Genomic DNA, 17,702 nt, shown 5'->3' with positions numbered 1-17,702 from the left:
CCTGAGATGGAGTTTCCACGTTTCAAGCTCTAAATCTCCCTTTTAAAGGACCTCATCTGTCTTCACCCCAAACTCTGTGCCTGTTGGCCTGTTGCTACCGTTTGGCTGCTCTCCTCCTGGAGATCTCTTCCTCCTGCTGTGTGGCCCAGCTCAGTGCTCACTCACCACTTGAAGCCTTCTTTAACTCCCACACATCCTTCACCCCCACCAAAATCAACTGTGTTCCCATCCCATTCAGTTTATTAAATCAAATGAAATGCTCAACGGTGAAAGAAGTGCAATTACTGCTTGTCGCCCCTAGATGGCACTAGTGAAGCAGTGAGGCGGACTGAGGCTTTGGGTTGGCAGAAGACACGAGGAAATCAGCTTGTGAAAGGGCAGGGAGTCTTGGTGCCCTCCTTTAACCAACTCTTCCTGATCCTGCACGGTGCCCTAGACCACGTGTCAGACTCTGGGAGGCAGTGGTGTATACAGCGTGCATGGTGTGTGCATAGGTCGTTTAGTCTGCTCTGGTCAATGTGGCAATAGTTAAGTACTGGCTAAATACGGGAGCTCTGGTAGCATAGTGGCTAAGGCACTTGACTGCTAACCAGAAGGCTGGCAGTTCAAACCCACCAGCCACTCCTCGGAAGGAAGATGGGGCAATCTACTTCCGTAGTGATACTGCCTCGGAAACCCAAGGAGGGGTCACTATGAGTCGGGGCCGACTCGACAGCACATAACAACAACAATATGGAAGTACAGAAAAGGGGCCATTTAACCAAGCATTGACAGGCGAAGATCACAAGGCTTCCTGGAGTAGGTGAGGCAAGAGGGACCAGGAGAAGTTAGCCAGACAAGGACCAGGGAAGGGCTTTGCAGGCAGCAGAATGGCCTCAGTGAAGGCACGAAGGTAGGAAAATCTTGGTTTAGTACTTTAGGGGTGAGAAGGGTGATGTGAGTTGTGGCAGGAGTCAGATTGGCCCCACATCATGGAGGGCCATGGGGGTCATTCCGGAGGCTAGACCAGGGATGGCCACTGGACAGTTGCAGTTATCAAGATCAGATAGTTATATTTGCACACAGAAGGAAGAGTTGGAGGGAGATAATGTTGGAGGCCAGTTAGGTAGAAAATTGTGAATATGACCTGGGACTGTAGTGGTAGTGAAGGAGGGAGGGTGGGTCAAGTCACATTTAGGAGATAAGATAGAGGACTCAGTAGGTAGTTAGATGTGGGAAGATGACTTTTGGTCTCTGCCTGAGTGACAAGGTGGGTGGAATAGTCATTAAGAGAGCGGAGGCCATAGGAGAAGGAGCAGGTTTAGTATGCAGATGTAGACAGGAAAGCAAGTCAGTCAGGTTCAGTGCATTTCCTGTTAGAACACGTGGCCATTGATATACAAGTGAAACAGGAAGGTGGCAAAAGGCATTGTCTGTGTTCCTATATAGGAGTCCCTGGGTGGTGCAGAGGGAGCCCTGGTGGTGCAGTGGTTAAGTGCTTGGCTGCAGATTGAAAGATTGGCAGTTTGAATCCACCATTTGCTCCACAGGAGAAAGGTATAGCAGTCCGCTTCCATGTTTAAAGTGTTGGAAACCCAGTGGGGCACTTCTGCCCTGTCTTGCAGGGTTGCTATGAGTCAGAATTGAGTCTATAGCAATGCATTTGTTTGTTTGTTTGGGTGATACAAATGGTTCATGTGCTCAGCTGCTGACTGAAATGTTGGAGGTTCAAGTCTACCTCGAGGCACCTCACAGGAAAGGCCTGGAGGGCTACTTCTAAAAAGTCAGCCATTGAAAACTATGGAGCACAGTTCTGCTCTGACACACATGAGGTCACCATGAGTCAGAATTACTAGATGGCAAGTGGGCTGGTGTCCTCGTGTGTGGAGGACACGTAGGTGACCACCTACCTGGTCTGTTCCCACTCTATCCAGAACCTCAGCATGCATTGGCACGGTCAACAAGTGCATCTCGATAGATTAAAAAAATATAAATTCACTGCTTGTTCGTTGACATGGAGAATAGGGAGAAAACGATGTATAAGACAACAGCACAGGAATGAAGCAGCAGACCTTGGCAGCACTGAGAGAAGGTTGAAAGAAATGATTGTCCAGTGTTTTGACTTTTAATGAAAGGGATGGTGTTCACACTGGGTAGTGAGCTGAGAGTAATGGAGAAGGTTTCCAGGTGTGGTAAACAGTGCCCCTGTGTGTGTCAGAGTAGAACTGCTCCACAGAGTTTTCAATGGCAGATTTGTTGGATGTGGATCACCAGGTCTTCCTTCCATGATGTCTCTCAGTGGGCTCAAACCAACTTCAGTTAGTGTGTGCATAACAGGGGGAGAGCATGAGAGAGACTCTGAGGGTGAGGAGGTAGGTAGGTAAAGGGTCAGGAAGATGCAGTGAGTTACTTGTTATGAGTGTTCTAGCTATGGTCTTTGTGACTCCCACCAAACGACTGGTGGGACTATGGAAATGTGAGGTGATTGCAGCCCACCAAGGGGATTGGATAGCTTGTTAATAATGTGAATAAGGTACATGGCATGATTGTGCAAGTGGGACTATGGAAATAAGGTGTATGGGACCCTAATGTAGGGATTGGTCAGTCCTGCTATCATGCTAGGCTTAAATGACCCATCCCAGAGACAGAAAGGGGGATACCACTATCATCAAGAAAGAAAAAGCGGAGTGGAAAACATCCTTGGACTTGAGATCCCTGTGCTAAATAGACATCCTTCACCCAGGAGAGAGAGCTGTAACATTTCACTGAGACGACAGAGAGGCAGCAAGAAACAGCAGAGGTGGCAGCATAAGATAGAGTAACAGGAGTCTTGGCCCACAGAGCACAAGAGCTGAGTGCCATTGGCCAGGAAGCTTTCTAGTGGAGTGGGGTGCCTCTGTGGGCACCTACCAGTAAAGCTAAAAGAGCTTTATAATACTGGCCTGAGCAGGGCAGAGGCCGAGGCCGGATAGAAGTGTGTGCCTGCAGCATAACCGAGAAGAAGGTGTCCTGATTGAAGCACTATATCCTCAGTTGTTTCTGATCCTGAGTTGTAACCTGTTACTTCCTTAATAAACCCCAGAATCGTGAAGATTGCCTGTGAGTTCTGTGTGACCACTGCTATGGATTACCAAAACCAGCAGAGAAGTAGAGTGTGCTATAGGAGGGACAGCTGGTGTCAGAATTGGCAAAAGGTTTAGAGGATGGCAGCATGTCTGACCTCTGCCTCATAGGAACGTTGCACTGTTGATGTTATTCTGGATCCTCCTTCTCCCTTGTGAAGTTAAGAAAAGGTCACATGCCACCCCCATGCTGTTTTTGTAGTCAGGAAGGTGAACTTGTAGCTAAGTCTAGAAAAGTATGTTGGATAAAATGGTAGAGAGCTTCTGGGCACAGTCAGATTACTTTGCTAAGAGGAACAACAATGGCCTTCTCTGGCAGGTGGCAGTCACGTTATATATGGTCTCAACTCTTTGAGAGTTGGGATTAGAACTAAATCTTTATCTGTAGAATGCCTTGTACTGTGCCTGGCACATGGTTGACACTCAGGTTGTGCTGGGGGAAGGTGGGGGTGACAGAGCTTAGGGCTAGAAGAGGGGCAGTGGTGGTTCAGTGGTAGAATTCTCATCTTCGTGTGGGAGGCCCCCATTCGATTCCTGCCCAGTGTATCTCATGCCCGGCTACCACTCATCTGTCACTGGAGGCTTGTGTGTTGTAGGATGCTGAACAGAGCTTCCAGACTAAGATGAACTAGAAAGGAAGGCCTGGCAGTCTACTTTCAAACATCAGCCAGTGAAGACCCTGCAGAGCACAGTGGTGCAGGACTGGGCAGCGTTTCATTCTGTTCTGCACAAAGTCACAGTGATTACAGGGGCCAACTTGATGGCCGCTAAAATAACAACAGGGTTAGAAAGGAGCTCAGAATGGAATTAGAAATACTATTTGACCCAACAATCCCATTATTAGGTATATATCGTGAAATGAGAGCCAGGACGAGAACAGACATATGCACACCCATGTTCCTCCCAGCACTATTTACAGTAGCCAAAAGATGGAAACAACCTACGTGCCCATCCACAGAAGAGTGATAACCAAACTATGGTACATACACACAATGGGATACTATGCAACCCTAAAGAATAATGTGGAATCTGCAAAACACCGCATAACATGGATGAGCTTGGAGGGCATTATGCTGAGTGAAATAAGTCAATCACAGGACAAGTATAATATTAGTTCATTATTGTAAAAAGTCAAGCAAAGTTTTATGTATGAAAGGAAACTTTCTTTGTTGGTTACAAGGGGTGGGAGGGGAGGGAGCACTGCACACACACACAAAAAAGTTGACCCTTGTCACTTTAGTTTTGTGTATTTCACTGTATATAAATCATATTCCAATAAAATGTATTTTAAAAAAAAAAAGGGGAGCTCAGAAGTGACTGTATCCAGCCAACTGTCAAGGACATTTATGACAGAGGAAAGATTCACAGACGAGGGATAAGTCCAGAACAACCCAATGGCAAGATGTGTGACCATGAGTAGAAACAGAGGAGGAAGAAGAGTGGTTTGGAGGTGGAAGGTGCCGTTGAGACATTGAAGTTGAACTGTGTGCTAAGGAGACCTGATGCAGACTTGAGCGAGGACAACGGCAGATAAATGAGGGGAGAGTGAAGAAATATCTTGGATGTGAAAGTGACAGAAGTTGGTGCTTGATTAGGTGTGGGGGGGGTAGAGTGAGGTGGCTTAGGTGACAAGTATGACTGTGCCACCAAGTGAAGTAATATGGGGGAAGGGGAGATTTAGAACAGGGATTGAGGGTGTTTGCAGCTAGGGACAGGGTAGTTGGGAAACACCTGGTCACCTTGGTTTTGTTAATGGAGTAGGAGGTAGGCTCTCTAATCTGAGAGTCAGGGGATGAGACTTGAATAAGGTTCATATTGCTAGTTAATATGTAGGGGGTCAGCTGATTCAGCCAAGGTAATGGATACAATTAGGAGTCTCCAGGTGACACAAACAGTTAAGTGCTCAAACTCACCTAGAGGCACCTCAGAAGAAAGGGCTGGCAATCTGAAAGGTTGCAGCCTTGAAAACTCTGTGAAGCACAGACCTGCTCTGACACACATGAGGTCGCTGTGAGTCAGAATTGAGTCAACAGCAACTGTCTTTTGTTTATGCCTGTGATTTATAGATGGTTGAGCAGGGGTGACAAACTAACCTCCTTGTTCCTCCCAGTGCAGCTTGTCACCTGACATGCAGCAATTGAGTCCTGGCTGGTGTAAGTACATTGTGGCTTCTGTGGGACCCAGTCCTGTTAGATACGACATCAGAGGTGTGGGTGACTTCCAGGGTCTCAAGGAAAAAGGGTTGTGGTATTCCTTTATGGTGGTAGAGGGCATATTTACTGCATGACAGAAGCTGTGCGCCACGAAACAGGTGGTAGTTGATGTTAGTTGCCACTGAGTCAACTCCAAGGAGTCCACGTACGATAGAATGAAATGTTGCTCAGTCTTGCACTGTCTCTATGATCGTTGGTATATTTGAATCCATTGTTGTGGAAACTGTCCGTCCATCTCATTGAGGGTTTCCCTCCCTTTTTCTAGCTTCCCACCAAACATGAAGTCCTTCTCCAGTGATAGTTCCTCCTGATAGTGTATACAAAGTAAGTGAGTCAAAGTCTCAGACAATATTCTGTGATCCATAGGGTTTTCGTTGGTTGATACTCAGGAGTAGATCACCAGGCCTTTTTTCCTAGTATGTCTTAGTCTGGAAGCTTCATTTAAACCTGCGCACAGTGGGTCACCCTGCTGATAATTTGAAATACAGTGGCATAGTTTCCAGCATCACAGCAACATGCAAGCTACCACAGTATGACACATGACAGATGGGTGATGGGAAGCATGTGGTAACACCCTCATTTCACAGACTGACTGAAGGTCAAGGAAGGTAACTGCTGACTAGCAGTAGAATGAGTGTTAGAGCAGCTTGGATTTGCCTGCCCCCACAGCCTGTGGGTTCTCTTGCTGTGTCCTGCTGCTTTGCAGTTCTACTTGAGAACCCTTGAGTAGCCTTAACCAGCCAGGAAGAAGCCTCAAGTCTTGGCAGGGCTGAGGAGCTGGCCTGGTCCCCAGAGCCACCTTGGGGCCAGACACTGGGCTTGTCCCCGAGTTGCTCGGCCTGGCTGATACAGAATTGCTACAACTTCTCTGGCGCTGCCTCGTAGCAACCCATCCCTCCCTGGGCTGTGGGAAAGGAAGAGGAAGGCCATGTGCACCATGTCCCCCAAGCTTTTGCCTCAGGCAGCCGTTATAATTGGGTCAGGAGGTGTGTTCAGCTCTTTGGCCTCAGAGCATTTCCTGAGCAACCTTGAATTTTTAAGACTTTTACCTTAAAGAACTCAGCATTGTACATCTGGAAAGGACCTTAGAAATGATTGACTAACCCATCATATGATGTATGAAAAAGTGTCAGTGTTAAGCCTGAGGATATATCTGAGTGCTCTAGTTTTGTTCTGACCCAAGTAGTTTACAAAGCATGTTCTGTAACTAAAATGAGATCAATTTCCGTGCATGCCTAACGGAAGCTAGTCTTGCTGCTCGTTTATATATATGCTACCTCTACGTGTTTTCAGGAGCTCTGGTAGCGCAGTGATTAAAAAAAACCACAAACCCAAATTCATTGCCGTTGAGTCGTTTTTCAACTCATAGCAACCCCTCCTTGGATTTCTGAGGTGGTGTCTCTACAGAAATAGTTTGCCCAATCTTCCTTCTGAGGAGTGGCTGGTTTGAACTGCTAGCCTTCTGGTTAGCAGTCAAATGCCTTAGGCACAGCTAACCAAAAAGTGGTTCAAACCCCACTAGCTGCTCCTTGGAAGAAAGATGAGGCAGTCTGCTCCTGTAAAGATTTGCAGCCTTAGACACCCTATGGGACAGTTTTATCCTGTCCTGTAGGATCACTATGAGTTGGAATTGACTCAATGGCAGTGGATTTTTTTTTTTTTAAATACATGTTTTCATATCATATAGACACGTATATCTTCCATATATGAGTAGTGGAGCCCCTATGTGGGACGCAGACGGTTAATGCACTCAGCCACTAGCCGGGAGAGCAGAGGTTCATGTCTACCCAGAGGCTCCTTAGAAGAAAGTCCTGGTGATTTGTTGTTGTTGTTGTTGTTATGTGCCGTCAAGTCCCCCTTGACTCATAGGGACCCCTCCTTGGGTTTCCGAGGCAGTATCACTATGGAAGTAGGAGTGGCTGGTGGGTTTGAACTGCCAGCCTTCTGGTTAGCAGTCAAGTGCCTTAGGCACTACGCTACCAGAGCTCCTGGTGATTTACTTCCGAAAAAGCAGTCATTGAAAGCCCTGTGTGGCCCAGTTCCAGTCAGACGTACAGGGGGCTGCAGTGAGTTGGAAGTAATTGCAACTATGTTATTTTTTCCCCCCCAAACATGTAGTTGGTGTTCTACAGTTGTGAACTATGTCGCCCAAGTTACATAGACAACTAGGATCATGGCTGCAATCCTCAGAGAGAGGGTGCAAACAAGACTTGTCTGGGTCAGTGAAAATGGGGGAGACCCTCAACGAGATGGACTAACATAGTGGCTGCAGTGATGGGCTCGAACAAGGCAGCAGTTGTGAGGCTGGTGCAGGACTGGGCCATGTTCTGTTCTGCTCTGTTGTACACGGGGTCACTAGGAGTCAGAAGCAACTTTACAGCACCTAACAGCAGTGGGAACCACTGGCTAAACTCACACATTCCCTTTCTGCTCCCTGCTATGGACTTTGATTCTTTGGGATAGCAGTTACTGAGGAGCCTGAAAAAGTAAGAAATGGAGTGTGTGACTAGGATGTCCAGACAACTTCTAGCCACAAAGACACCAAATGCATGATTCCAGCATGAATCAGCAGCTCCCACTCCCTGTGTGTGCCCTGGTGTGAGATACCTACGGTGTGCTAGACACCCGGGGTTTGCCTGGGGACCTTCGATGACAATGATGTTGCCTCAGTCCTCAAGGCTCTCATTGATCAGTTGTCGGGAAGCGAGTATAGTTACAATCAGTGATTAGTGATAGAGGTTTAACCAAGGGGTCCTAGGGGAAGGAACTTTAAAGCCAAGTGGGGAGAGGAAGAGTCTGGCCTTCCATACAAAAGGAGCCACTGAAACAAAGACTTTGAGGTATGAGGGGAATTTAGGGTAACACCAGAGGGAAGGGAGTATGGGGGTGGAGAGTGAGGCTGGAGAAGCCAGTAGGGGTTCAGTCAGAGGGACTGCTGCTCTGGAATAGCAGTTTGAGCATGGGCCCTTCTGCTTATTAACACTGTGGCCAGGAATAAGATAATGTAACCTCTGAGCCTAGGGGTGCTGATCCCAAAACCCAAAGAAACCCCTTGCTGTCGAATTTGACTCGTGGCATCCCCACGTTTTCGAGAGTGGAACTGAGCTCCATTTTCTTGGCTGTTATCTTTACAGAAGCAGATCACCAGGCCTTTTGCAGTGCCAAGTGAGTTTGAACTGCCAAGCTCTCAGTTAGTAGCTGAGAGCAAACTATTTGCACCACCAAGGACTTTGTGGTGATCCATTGACAGGAGAAACCAGAGGGAGGAGCTGGCTTGATGGGGCTAAAGGAACGTGTTGACTTTGAGGTGTCTATAGGACTTACACGTGGAGAGAGAGGAAGAGACAGTGGTCTGGTGTGCTGAAAGAAAGGGACAGAGACTTCTACAGTTTGGGGATCATTGCTTGTTGGGCAGTGGTTGAGTTGGTGTGGTTAGCGCCTGTGGGGACAGAGCTGGTTTGTTCCAGGATTAGTGATATGAGTTTGGAAAAGGTCAAGGAAAGGGACCTGAAGAACAGGGTGGAAGTAGCCACCAGCTACTGCGAAACCATGCTGTCCTGTTGGGGTTTGAGTTTCTCCATCCATACCAGTTCACCAGATTCAAGGATTTGGTCTGCAGGGAGTGCTTGGCTTTGATGGGTGTGTCCCAGAGAGCCAAGAAAAAGGATCACTTTTTTCCCCCTTAATAGATAGACTTTATTCTTTAGGATAGTTTTAGGTTTACAGAAAATTTGAGCAGATAGTACGGACCAAGAAAAAAACCCCAAACTCTCATTGCCATTGAGTTAATTCTGATTCATAGCGACCCCATGTGTCAGAGTAGAACTATGCTCCGTAGATTTCAGTGGCTGTAATGTTTACAGAAGTAGATCTCTAGGCCTTTCTTCCGTGGTGTTGCTGGGCAGATTCAAGCTGCCTACTTTTTTTTTTTTTTTTTAATTGTGATTTGGGTGAAGATTTACAGAGCAAATTCACTTTCCATACAGCAAGCAGTTCGTATATACTTTGTCTTATGTCATTGACCGCAGTTTACCACAATGCAACAGCTCCCCTCCCACTTCTCCCCATAGTTACCTCTTCCCAGTGTCCATCCCTCCATGCACTCCTGCCCCCTGAGCTGTCTCACTGTGCATAAGTGGCCCTTCTTTCTCCCATGATTGTTCTCTCCAAAGAGTGTATCTACTTGAGGTGAAAGTTTAACTCATATGCCTGTATTTTGTTTGGCTGGAACAAACTGCTTACTTTTTAGTTAGTAGCTGAGTGCACCCAGGGATCTTAGTTACTATGTAGTCCGGAGTTCCCATATATCCCTTCTTCCCAAATACAGTTTTCCTCCATTATTGACATCTTGCCTTAATGTGGTACATTTATTGCAACCGATAAATGAATATTGATACATTATTTTTAACTTACTATATATTAATACACTATTGATGTGCACTGTCATTGATTCGTTACATATTATTATACTGATACATTATTATTGAAGGCTCACTCTTTGTTACATAGTCCTGTGGGTGTTAGCAAATGTGTGATGTCATGTGCTCACCATTACAGTATCACAAAGAATAGCCTCACCACTCTAAAAGCTGGCCTAGGCTCCTTCTATTCATCCCCCCTCCCAAATGCCTGGCAACAACTGGTCTTTCCCCTGTGTCTTTAGTTTTGCCTTTCCCAGAATGCCTTACAGATGGAATCATACAGTATGTAGCCTTTTGAGTCTACTTTCTTTCACTTAGCAAAATGTATTTGAGATTCATCCACCTTTTCAGGAATTGATAGTAATTTTTTGTTGCTGAGTAATATTCCAGTGTATGGCATACCACAGTTTATTATTCATCCACAGCTTGAAGGGCATTTGCATTGTTCCAGTTTTAGGCAATTATAAATAAAACTTCCGTAAACATCTGTTTCTAGGTTTTTGTATGAACTACAGTTTTTTGTCAGGTGAAACTAAGAGTTTGATTGCTGGACCATGTGCTAAGTGTATATTTAATTATAAGGATTGCCTATCTGTTTTCCAAAATGACTGTAATACTTACACTTCCTCACCAGCAGTTTATGAAAGTTCTGGTTTTTCCACATCTTTGCCAGCACTTGGTATGGTTTATTTTTTTGTTTTGTTTTATTTTGTTGTGGCCATTCTAGTAGATGTATAGTGGTATCTCACTGTGGTTTTAGTTTGCATTTTCCCTAATGGCAAAATGAAGTTCAGCATCTTTTCTTGTGCTTCTTTACCATCTGTGAATCTTCGTTGGTTCAGTATCTGTTCAAGTCTTTTGCCATTTATTAAATTGGGTTCTTTGTTATTGTTATGTTTTGAGAATTTTTTCAAAAAATATATTCTAGATATGTGTCCTTTTACAGGTACGTGATTTGGAACAGCTTTTAATTCTCATCCTTGCAAAGCAAAAGTTTTAATTCTGATGGTCAATTTATCATTTTTTTTTATTTTGTGGATTGGTCTTTTGGTGTCATATCTAGTAAACCTTTTGCTTAATCAAACCTCACTAAGATTTTCTCCTAGAAGTTTTAACAGTTTTACATTCTGTAACAAGAATCGCCAAACTTTTTCTATAAAAAAAAGGACCAGATGGTAAATATTTTGGGCTTTGTGCGCCAAAAATGCTCTGTTGTAACTATCTAACTCTGTTGTTTTTATCCAACTCTGTTGTTTTATGCAAAAGCATCCACATATCATCTAGATATGTGAACAAATGAGAGTGCCTATGTGCCAATAAAACTTTACTTATAAAAGCGGGCAGTGGGGCACATTTATCCTACTCTTTGCTGACGTCTGTTTTAGAATATTCACTTTTTGCCAGGCACAGAGGAACATCTCAGTCTAGATACTAAGAACAAGGTCATCTTTGTCTAATTTATCATCTCTGAAGGTAAAGCTTGAGAGAAGGCAGAAGAGTAGGTGCCTGGCTTTCAGAAAAAAAAGGTGAAGAGAGGGAGAGAGAACGAAAAAAAGAGGAAGGAAGAAGAGGAATATTGGAATCCCTTTTGGAGTAAACTTCACTACACAGTTTAATTTTTCAGCATTAACAGTTACATTTTGGTTCAGGTTTCAGGAAATAAATTTTTGTTTGTGTGTTTTTGTTGTTGTTGTTATGTGCCATCGAGTCATCTCCAACTCATAGCGACCCCTCCTTGGGTTTCCAAGACAACATCACTATGGAAGTATATTGTCCAATTTTTCATCCGAGGAGTGGCTGGTGGGTTTGAACCGCCAACCTTCTGGTTAGCAGTTAAGTGCTGTAGGCAGTTATTTTAAATATTTTCTCAAACATTTTTGGTATGTTTTAAAGTCTCATGGCTACAGACAGCAGACAGTTGGTTTAACAGATTCATGGAGTTTACCATGATTAAACTCTTTACTGCTGGTGGTCCCATGCTTTCTACTGAAAACTGGTATTTATTTAATACTCCCTGTTAGTGTGTATTTAGATTGTGTCCAGTTTTTTACTTTCACAAGCCACAGAATAGTGCATTACTCACATACTCCTGCACAAGCATGTGACTGTTTCTGCTAAACAGATTCCTGCAGCAACAAGAGTCAAAGGGTAGTACCAAAAACCCATTGCTGTTGAGTTGATTCTAACTCAACTCAACTGCCCCATAGGGTTCCCAAGGCTGTCATCTTTATGGGAACAGATTGCCAGGTCTTTTCTTTTGTAAGTTTGATGCTAACATACTTTATAAAGATCAGGGAACATGGAACATTTTCAAATAACAAAATAAATTGTGGGAAATTGCATGAGTTTTGCTTAGTGGCTGGAGTCTGAAGCAAGCTAGTGAGTAGAGGGGTGGGGAAGATGTGAAGCATATCTGCAGGGGAAGAGGAACCCATACTGCCACTCTCAGCATTCATCCGGGGCCTGGGGCTAGTGAGAAATCTCTGTGTGAAAGGGGGGCTTGCAATTTTACATAACCACCGGCAAGGCTATTTTTAAAGAAGACAGAATGCTTGTGACCATGGACATTGGGTCCCAAGTATGAAATCAGAGCCAACCAGCAAGGACAGGGATGTGGAGAAAAGGGTGGACTTACCATTGAGACTTCAGGCTGGGGCCAGAGGAACCTTTCTGCCACGATGACATTGCAGACTCATGGGAATGAATGGCTGGTGTATTTTGCAGCAGATGAGGAACAGGCAGGTGGATGGACTTCTTAGATTAGGCAAGGAACAACATTGGTGCAGCAGAATTCTCACTGTGTGAGAGACCCAGCGAGGTACGATTGCTGGCCAGTGCACCTCACACGTAGCCACCACCTGTCTGTCTGTGGAGGCTTGCGTGTTGCTGGGACGCTGAACAGATTTCAGCGAAGTTTCCAGACTGTGACTGACTAAGAGGAAAGGCTTAGCAATGTCCTGAAAAATCAGCCAGTGAAAACCCTATGGTTCAGTCCATTGATCCATAAGGTGGTTCATTGGGTTTTCAGTGAAAACCCAATGGTTCAGTCCAGTGCATGGGATTGCCATGAATTGGGGAAGGGGGGAGGGATGTGACTCAGTGGCATCTAACAATCAAAACAGCGAAGGGCAGGTGGTGGGCGACTGCCTAGATTCGGCAGGTGTATGACAGTGCTGTGAGCAAGCCCAGTGGGAGTTGTACTTTCAGAACAGGGCGTGATCCGGACTCTTCTCTGAAACTTCACCAGGTTCAATGTTCAATCACTGAAGGTAGAGACTTCTGAAGACCATTAAAGGAATCCCAAAGATTTTAACAATGAAGACCAAGTTCCCTAAACAGTCAGAAAAGTCCTAAACCTCTTCCCCGCCTCTGTCATTACATGTATTGGAATGATAGTGTGTGAAGGACTGCATGTGATGGCCAAGGTCTGCCTGGAGGTGACATATCAGCATCTGGGGTTGGGGCATTGAGTGCGTGCTGCAGGCCCCTTGGTGTCCAGCTGAAATCAGCAGTGGACGTGGAGACCAGAGAAAGCAATAAGAAATCTTTAGAAAGTACTTCAGAGACAACTCAGTACCTTTTTACAGGAGCTTTGGTGCTGAAATGGGTTGCAGGTTTCTTTGAAGCCCTCTTAGTGGAAGTGGTTGAACCTATCATTTTGGAAAGAAAACATTCTGTGTGTAAATGCAGCCATGTGTTTTGCCTACGGTATGAATGTTTTGAATTTACTCGTTTTTTATTTTTCTTTGCAGATTTAAAAAATATACCATGTCTAATGGTTATGAAGACCACATGGCCGAAGACTGCAGGGATGATATCGGGAGAACGAATTTAATTGTCAACTATCTCCCTCAGAACATGACCCAGGATGAGCTACGAAGTCTGTTCAGCAGTATTGGTGAAGTTGAGTCCGCAAAACTGATTCGAGATAAAGTAGCAGGTAAAGAAACTGAGATATTCTGGTCAAAAGGGTATTGATTGGTATCTGTCCTGCTAGCAGCATACTCTCAGTATGTGGCTGCAGTAGCCCTTGTGTAAGATTGGGGTCCCTGGGTGGTGCAGTTGGTTAACGTGCTTGGCTGTTAACTGAAGGTTTGCAGTTCAGCTCTGCCCAGAGGTGCCTTGGAAGAAAGGCCTGGTGATCTATTTCAGAAAACTCAGCCATTGAAAACCCTGTGGAATTTTTCTGTGACACACATGGGGGTACCATGAGTCAGAATTGACTTAATGGCAACTGGTTTAATATGAGATTGGTCTTAGCTTCGCAAAAGCTAAGATGCGAAAAAGCAAAAGCTAATTCCTGGTAAGATGAGAGCGTATACAAAATAAGACAGTGGGGGGGGCGGAGCAGAAGAATGAGGAGACCCCAGCAACTGGCTGCTCTCAGAACAGAGTGCCCCAGGAGGAAGAGGCCCTGGCGAGCACCCTGCCCAGAGCAGGCACAGGCGGGTTTTCCCTGGCCCCCTTGCCCAGCCAGGCCTGTGCAGAACCGTGAGAACCCTTCCATAGATTTGGGCTGTTCTGACTATTTGCAGTCATGCTACCAACTTGAACATCTAAAACGCTGAGCTTGAATGCTGAGGAGGTAGAAGCAAGGCTGTGGCTCATCAGACAGGTTGTGGTGTGACCTTGGAGAGTCATTCAGCTCTCTGACCCTCAGTGCTTCCCTCCAGAAAGTAGGATGATGGCTCCTTCATCTTAAGGGTCCCGACATCATAAGCATTTTGCAGAAGTCTTGTGTCTTAGTCTCTTAGCGCTGTTATAGCAGAGATACCACAATTGGGAGGCTTGAAAGAACAGACACTGATTTTCTCTCAGTTCTGGAGTCTGAACGTCCAAATCAGGGTCTCAGCCATGCCAGTTTCTTCCTTGTCAGGAGCCCAGGCGTTCCCTGGTTCCGTGACTTGTAGATGATCCTCACGTGGTTCCTGTCTTCCCAGTTTGTGCTCCCATCTGTGTCCGGTCTCCTCTTTTTATAGCTCAGAAGTGGTTGGATTTAGGATCCTCCCTACACTGATCTAGCCTCATTAACATCATGAAAATGATGTCCAAACTGGATTGCACCCACAGGTTAGGGTTCAGCACATATTTTGGGGGGACACAAATCACTCCATAACAACCTGTCCCTTGGCAAAGCCCCTCTCATGGAGTGGCCTCCACTCAGAGCTTGGTTTCTCCAGTCCTTGAAACGGTGGGAAGACCGTGTGCTGGGAGACCTTTCTTCTTTCTTTTCTGTCCCAAGGGAGCATTCTTTTGGGAAGCTCTTATCTTCCTCCTCCTCCTTTTCCTCTCTGGCTGCCACCCTAGTTGTGGGACTCATTCCCTACACTGAAAACTAATTGAAAAGTCAAAAATGTTTGGAAAATTTCAAGTATACATAAAAATAGAGAGGATAAACATATTGAATACCATCTACTGGTGGTCCTGCTTCATTGACTTTCAACATTTTGCAGGTAAATGTGAACATGCCTGTCCCCAGGAGGCTGTCTGGCTGCTTGGCAGGAGGGAGTTAGTGATCAAATGGGGCATTGAACCTGAAAGCCTTTTAATTTTAAGGACTCTCCTAGCCCTCTCAGTCTGTGATTTAACAAATGTCTCCTAAATAGGAATTTTGAAAACACGCAATGTTTTTTTTTTCTCCTGTGATATGCAATATTGAACAGTGTTAGAATGTTCTAGAAGCCACTGTCACTTGCCTCTTCCTGGAGACCATCCTAAATAAGGGAGTCCTTGTTTAGAGGGCTTTTAAAATTCTTCCATGCTGTTAACAAGCCTTCTCCTTTTTGGATTTGGTGGAAGGGACTTCTCAGCCCCATTAATAGTCTTTAGCATTGGAGTCCAGCTCTGCGAGCATTCTCACAGTGCCTGACTGCTTCATCTATTTGTGTGTTGTGGTCTTGAAAACACTGTGAACTGTGTTAATAAGGATACCTAGCTTTGGTGAGATCTCTCCAGAGGGAACTGGTTTTGAGAATTGGTGAAAGCAGCAAAGTGTCCTTTGAAAATCACTTCAGTTGAAAGACATCCAGTTGAAAGACTTGAAACCTGCTGCCATTGAGTCAATTCCAGCTCATGGTGACCCCCATGTGTAACAGGGTAGAACTGCTCTGTAGGCTTTTCTGGGCTATAATCTTTACAAAAGCAGATCACCAGCCTTTCTTCCACAGTGCTACTGGATGGGGTACGAACCACCAACCTTTTGGCTAGTAGTTGAACACTTAACTCAGTAGCTCTTTAAATTGAATGAATGTAGCTTTCTGAAAAACTTCCTGCATTATCACTTTTTTCATCCTGCCATTAGTGTGTGAAAACTTTTTCACACATCATCCCTGGGTCATGGCCTTAAATTTCACTGCTCTTTTGCCCTCTTATATGACTTTGGTAAAACTCCAGCTGTGGTGACTTTTGGTCAAGTGCTTCTTCCCAGCCAGCACTCAGGCCGCCCACCCCCAGCAAGAGGTGATCTCTTGCATCCTAGCAGACAGGCACCTGTCAATCAAATCCCATACCTACCTCACCTCTCGCCACAAGATATCCAGTTCTCCACAGTTTGCTTGCCTGCCTTGGGCCACTTCACTCCCAACCAGCAACCCCCTCCTGCTTCACAGTGAAAATGACAGCCATACCACTACCCTGGACCCTGGGAGCCTCACGCTGTTGAGCACTCACTCTTCCTGGGTGTCCCCAGGATTGCCTTTCAGCCTCCAGTTTAATCTCCACCATCTCTAAAGCGGCCTTTGTGGATGCCATAACTCCTTCTAGCCCAGGCTTTCTTCACCTCGGCACTATTGACACTTGGACTGGATGTTGTTATTTGTGATTAGGTGCCATTGAGTCAGCCCTGATTCATAGCGACCCTGTGTACAACAGAATGAAATACTGCCTGGTCCTGTGCCAGCCTCGCAATCCCTGCTATACCTGAGCCCATAGTTGTAGCCACTGTGTCAATCCAGCTCATTGAGGGCCTTCCCCTTTTTCACTGACCCTCCACTTTACCAAGCATGATACCCTTCTCCAGGGAATGGTCTCTTCTGACAGCATGACCAAAGTAGGTAAGATGAAGTCTCACCACCCTCACCCTCCAAGGAGCATTCTGACTGCACTTCTACCAGGACAGATTTGTTGGTTCTTCTAGCAGTCCATGGTACTTTCAGTGTCCTTCGCCAACACCACAACTCAAAAGCATCAACTCTTCTTTGGTCTTCCTTATTCATTGTCCAGCTCTCACATGCATATGAGGTGATGGAAAATACCATGGCTTGGGTTAGGGGCACCTTAGTCTTCAAAGAGACATCTTTGCTCTTCAGCACTTTAAAGAGGTCTTTTGCAGCCTATTTGCCGAGTGCAATACATCGTCTGATGTCTTGACTACTGCTTCCACTGGTGCAAAGACCTGGAGTTAGGAAACCAAAAGGGAAGAACTCATTTGGCATTTCTCAAGCAGAAAGAACTGAAGAGAAAATTTAAGCCTCGAGTTGCAATATTGAAAGATTCTATGGGCAAAATATTGAATGATGCAGGAAGCATCAAAAGAAGATGGAAAGACGACACAGAGTCGCTGTACCAAAAAGAATTGGTCGATGTTCATCGATTTCAGGAGGTGGCATATGTTCAAGAACCAATGGTGTTGAAGGAAGAATTTGAAGCTGCACTGAAGGAACTGGCAAAGAACAAGCCTCCAGGAATTGACGGAATACCCACTGAGATGTTTCAACAAACGGATGCTGCACTGGAGGCACTTATTTGGCTATGCCAAGAGATCTGGAAGACAGCTACCTGGCCAATTGACTGGAAGAGATCCACATTTTTACCTGTGCTAAAGAAGGGTGATCCTACAGAATGTGGAAATTACAAACAATATCATTAGTATGACATGCAAGTAAAATCTTGCTGAAGATAATTCAAAGACGGTTGCAGCAGTATACTGACAGAACACTTCCAGAAATGCAAGCTGGATTCAGAAGAGG

The 17,702-nt window shown here is 45.3% G+C and overlaps 1 protein-coding gene across 1 annotated transcript in view; it reads left to right on the top strand.

The window, feature by feature from the left end:
* The first annotated feature begins 13,503 nt into the window (after nucleotides 1-13,503).
* The window catches only part of ELAVL1 (ELAV like RNA binding protein 1), a 53,756-nt gene continuing 49,557 nt past the window's right edge, over nucleotides 13,504-17,702 (top strand). Inside the window, exon 1 of the mRNA XM_007953684.2 lies at nucleotides 13,504-13,675. Within this exon, the coding sequence (XP_007951875.1) occupies nucleotides 13,504-13,675 (172 nt within the window). The remainder of the gene's footprint in view (nucleotides 13,676-17,702) is intronic.

Source organism: Orycteropus afer, unplaced genomic scaffold, assembly GCF_000298275.1.
Source record: "Orycteropus afer afer isolate SDZICR_OR568_19922 unplaced genomic scaffold, OryAfe1.0 scaffold00405, whole genome shotgun sequence".
Taxonomy (NCBI): domain Eukaryota; kingdom Metazoa; phylum Chordata; class Mammalia; order Tubulidentata; family Orycteropodidae; genus Orycteropus; species Orycteropus afer.
Note: the sequence above shows the minus strand (reverse complement) of the source record. Positions and strands in the feature narration are given on the sequence as shown.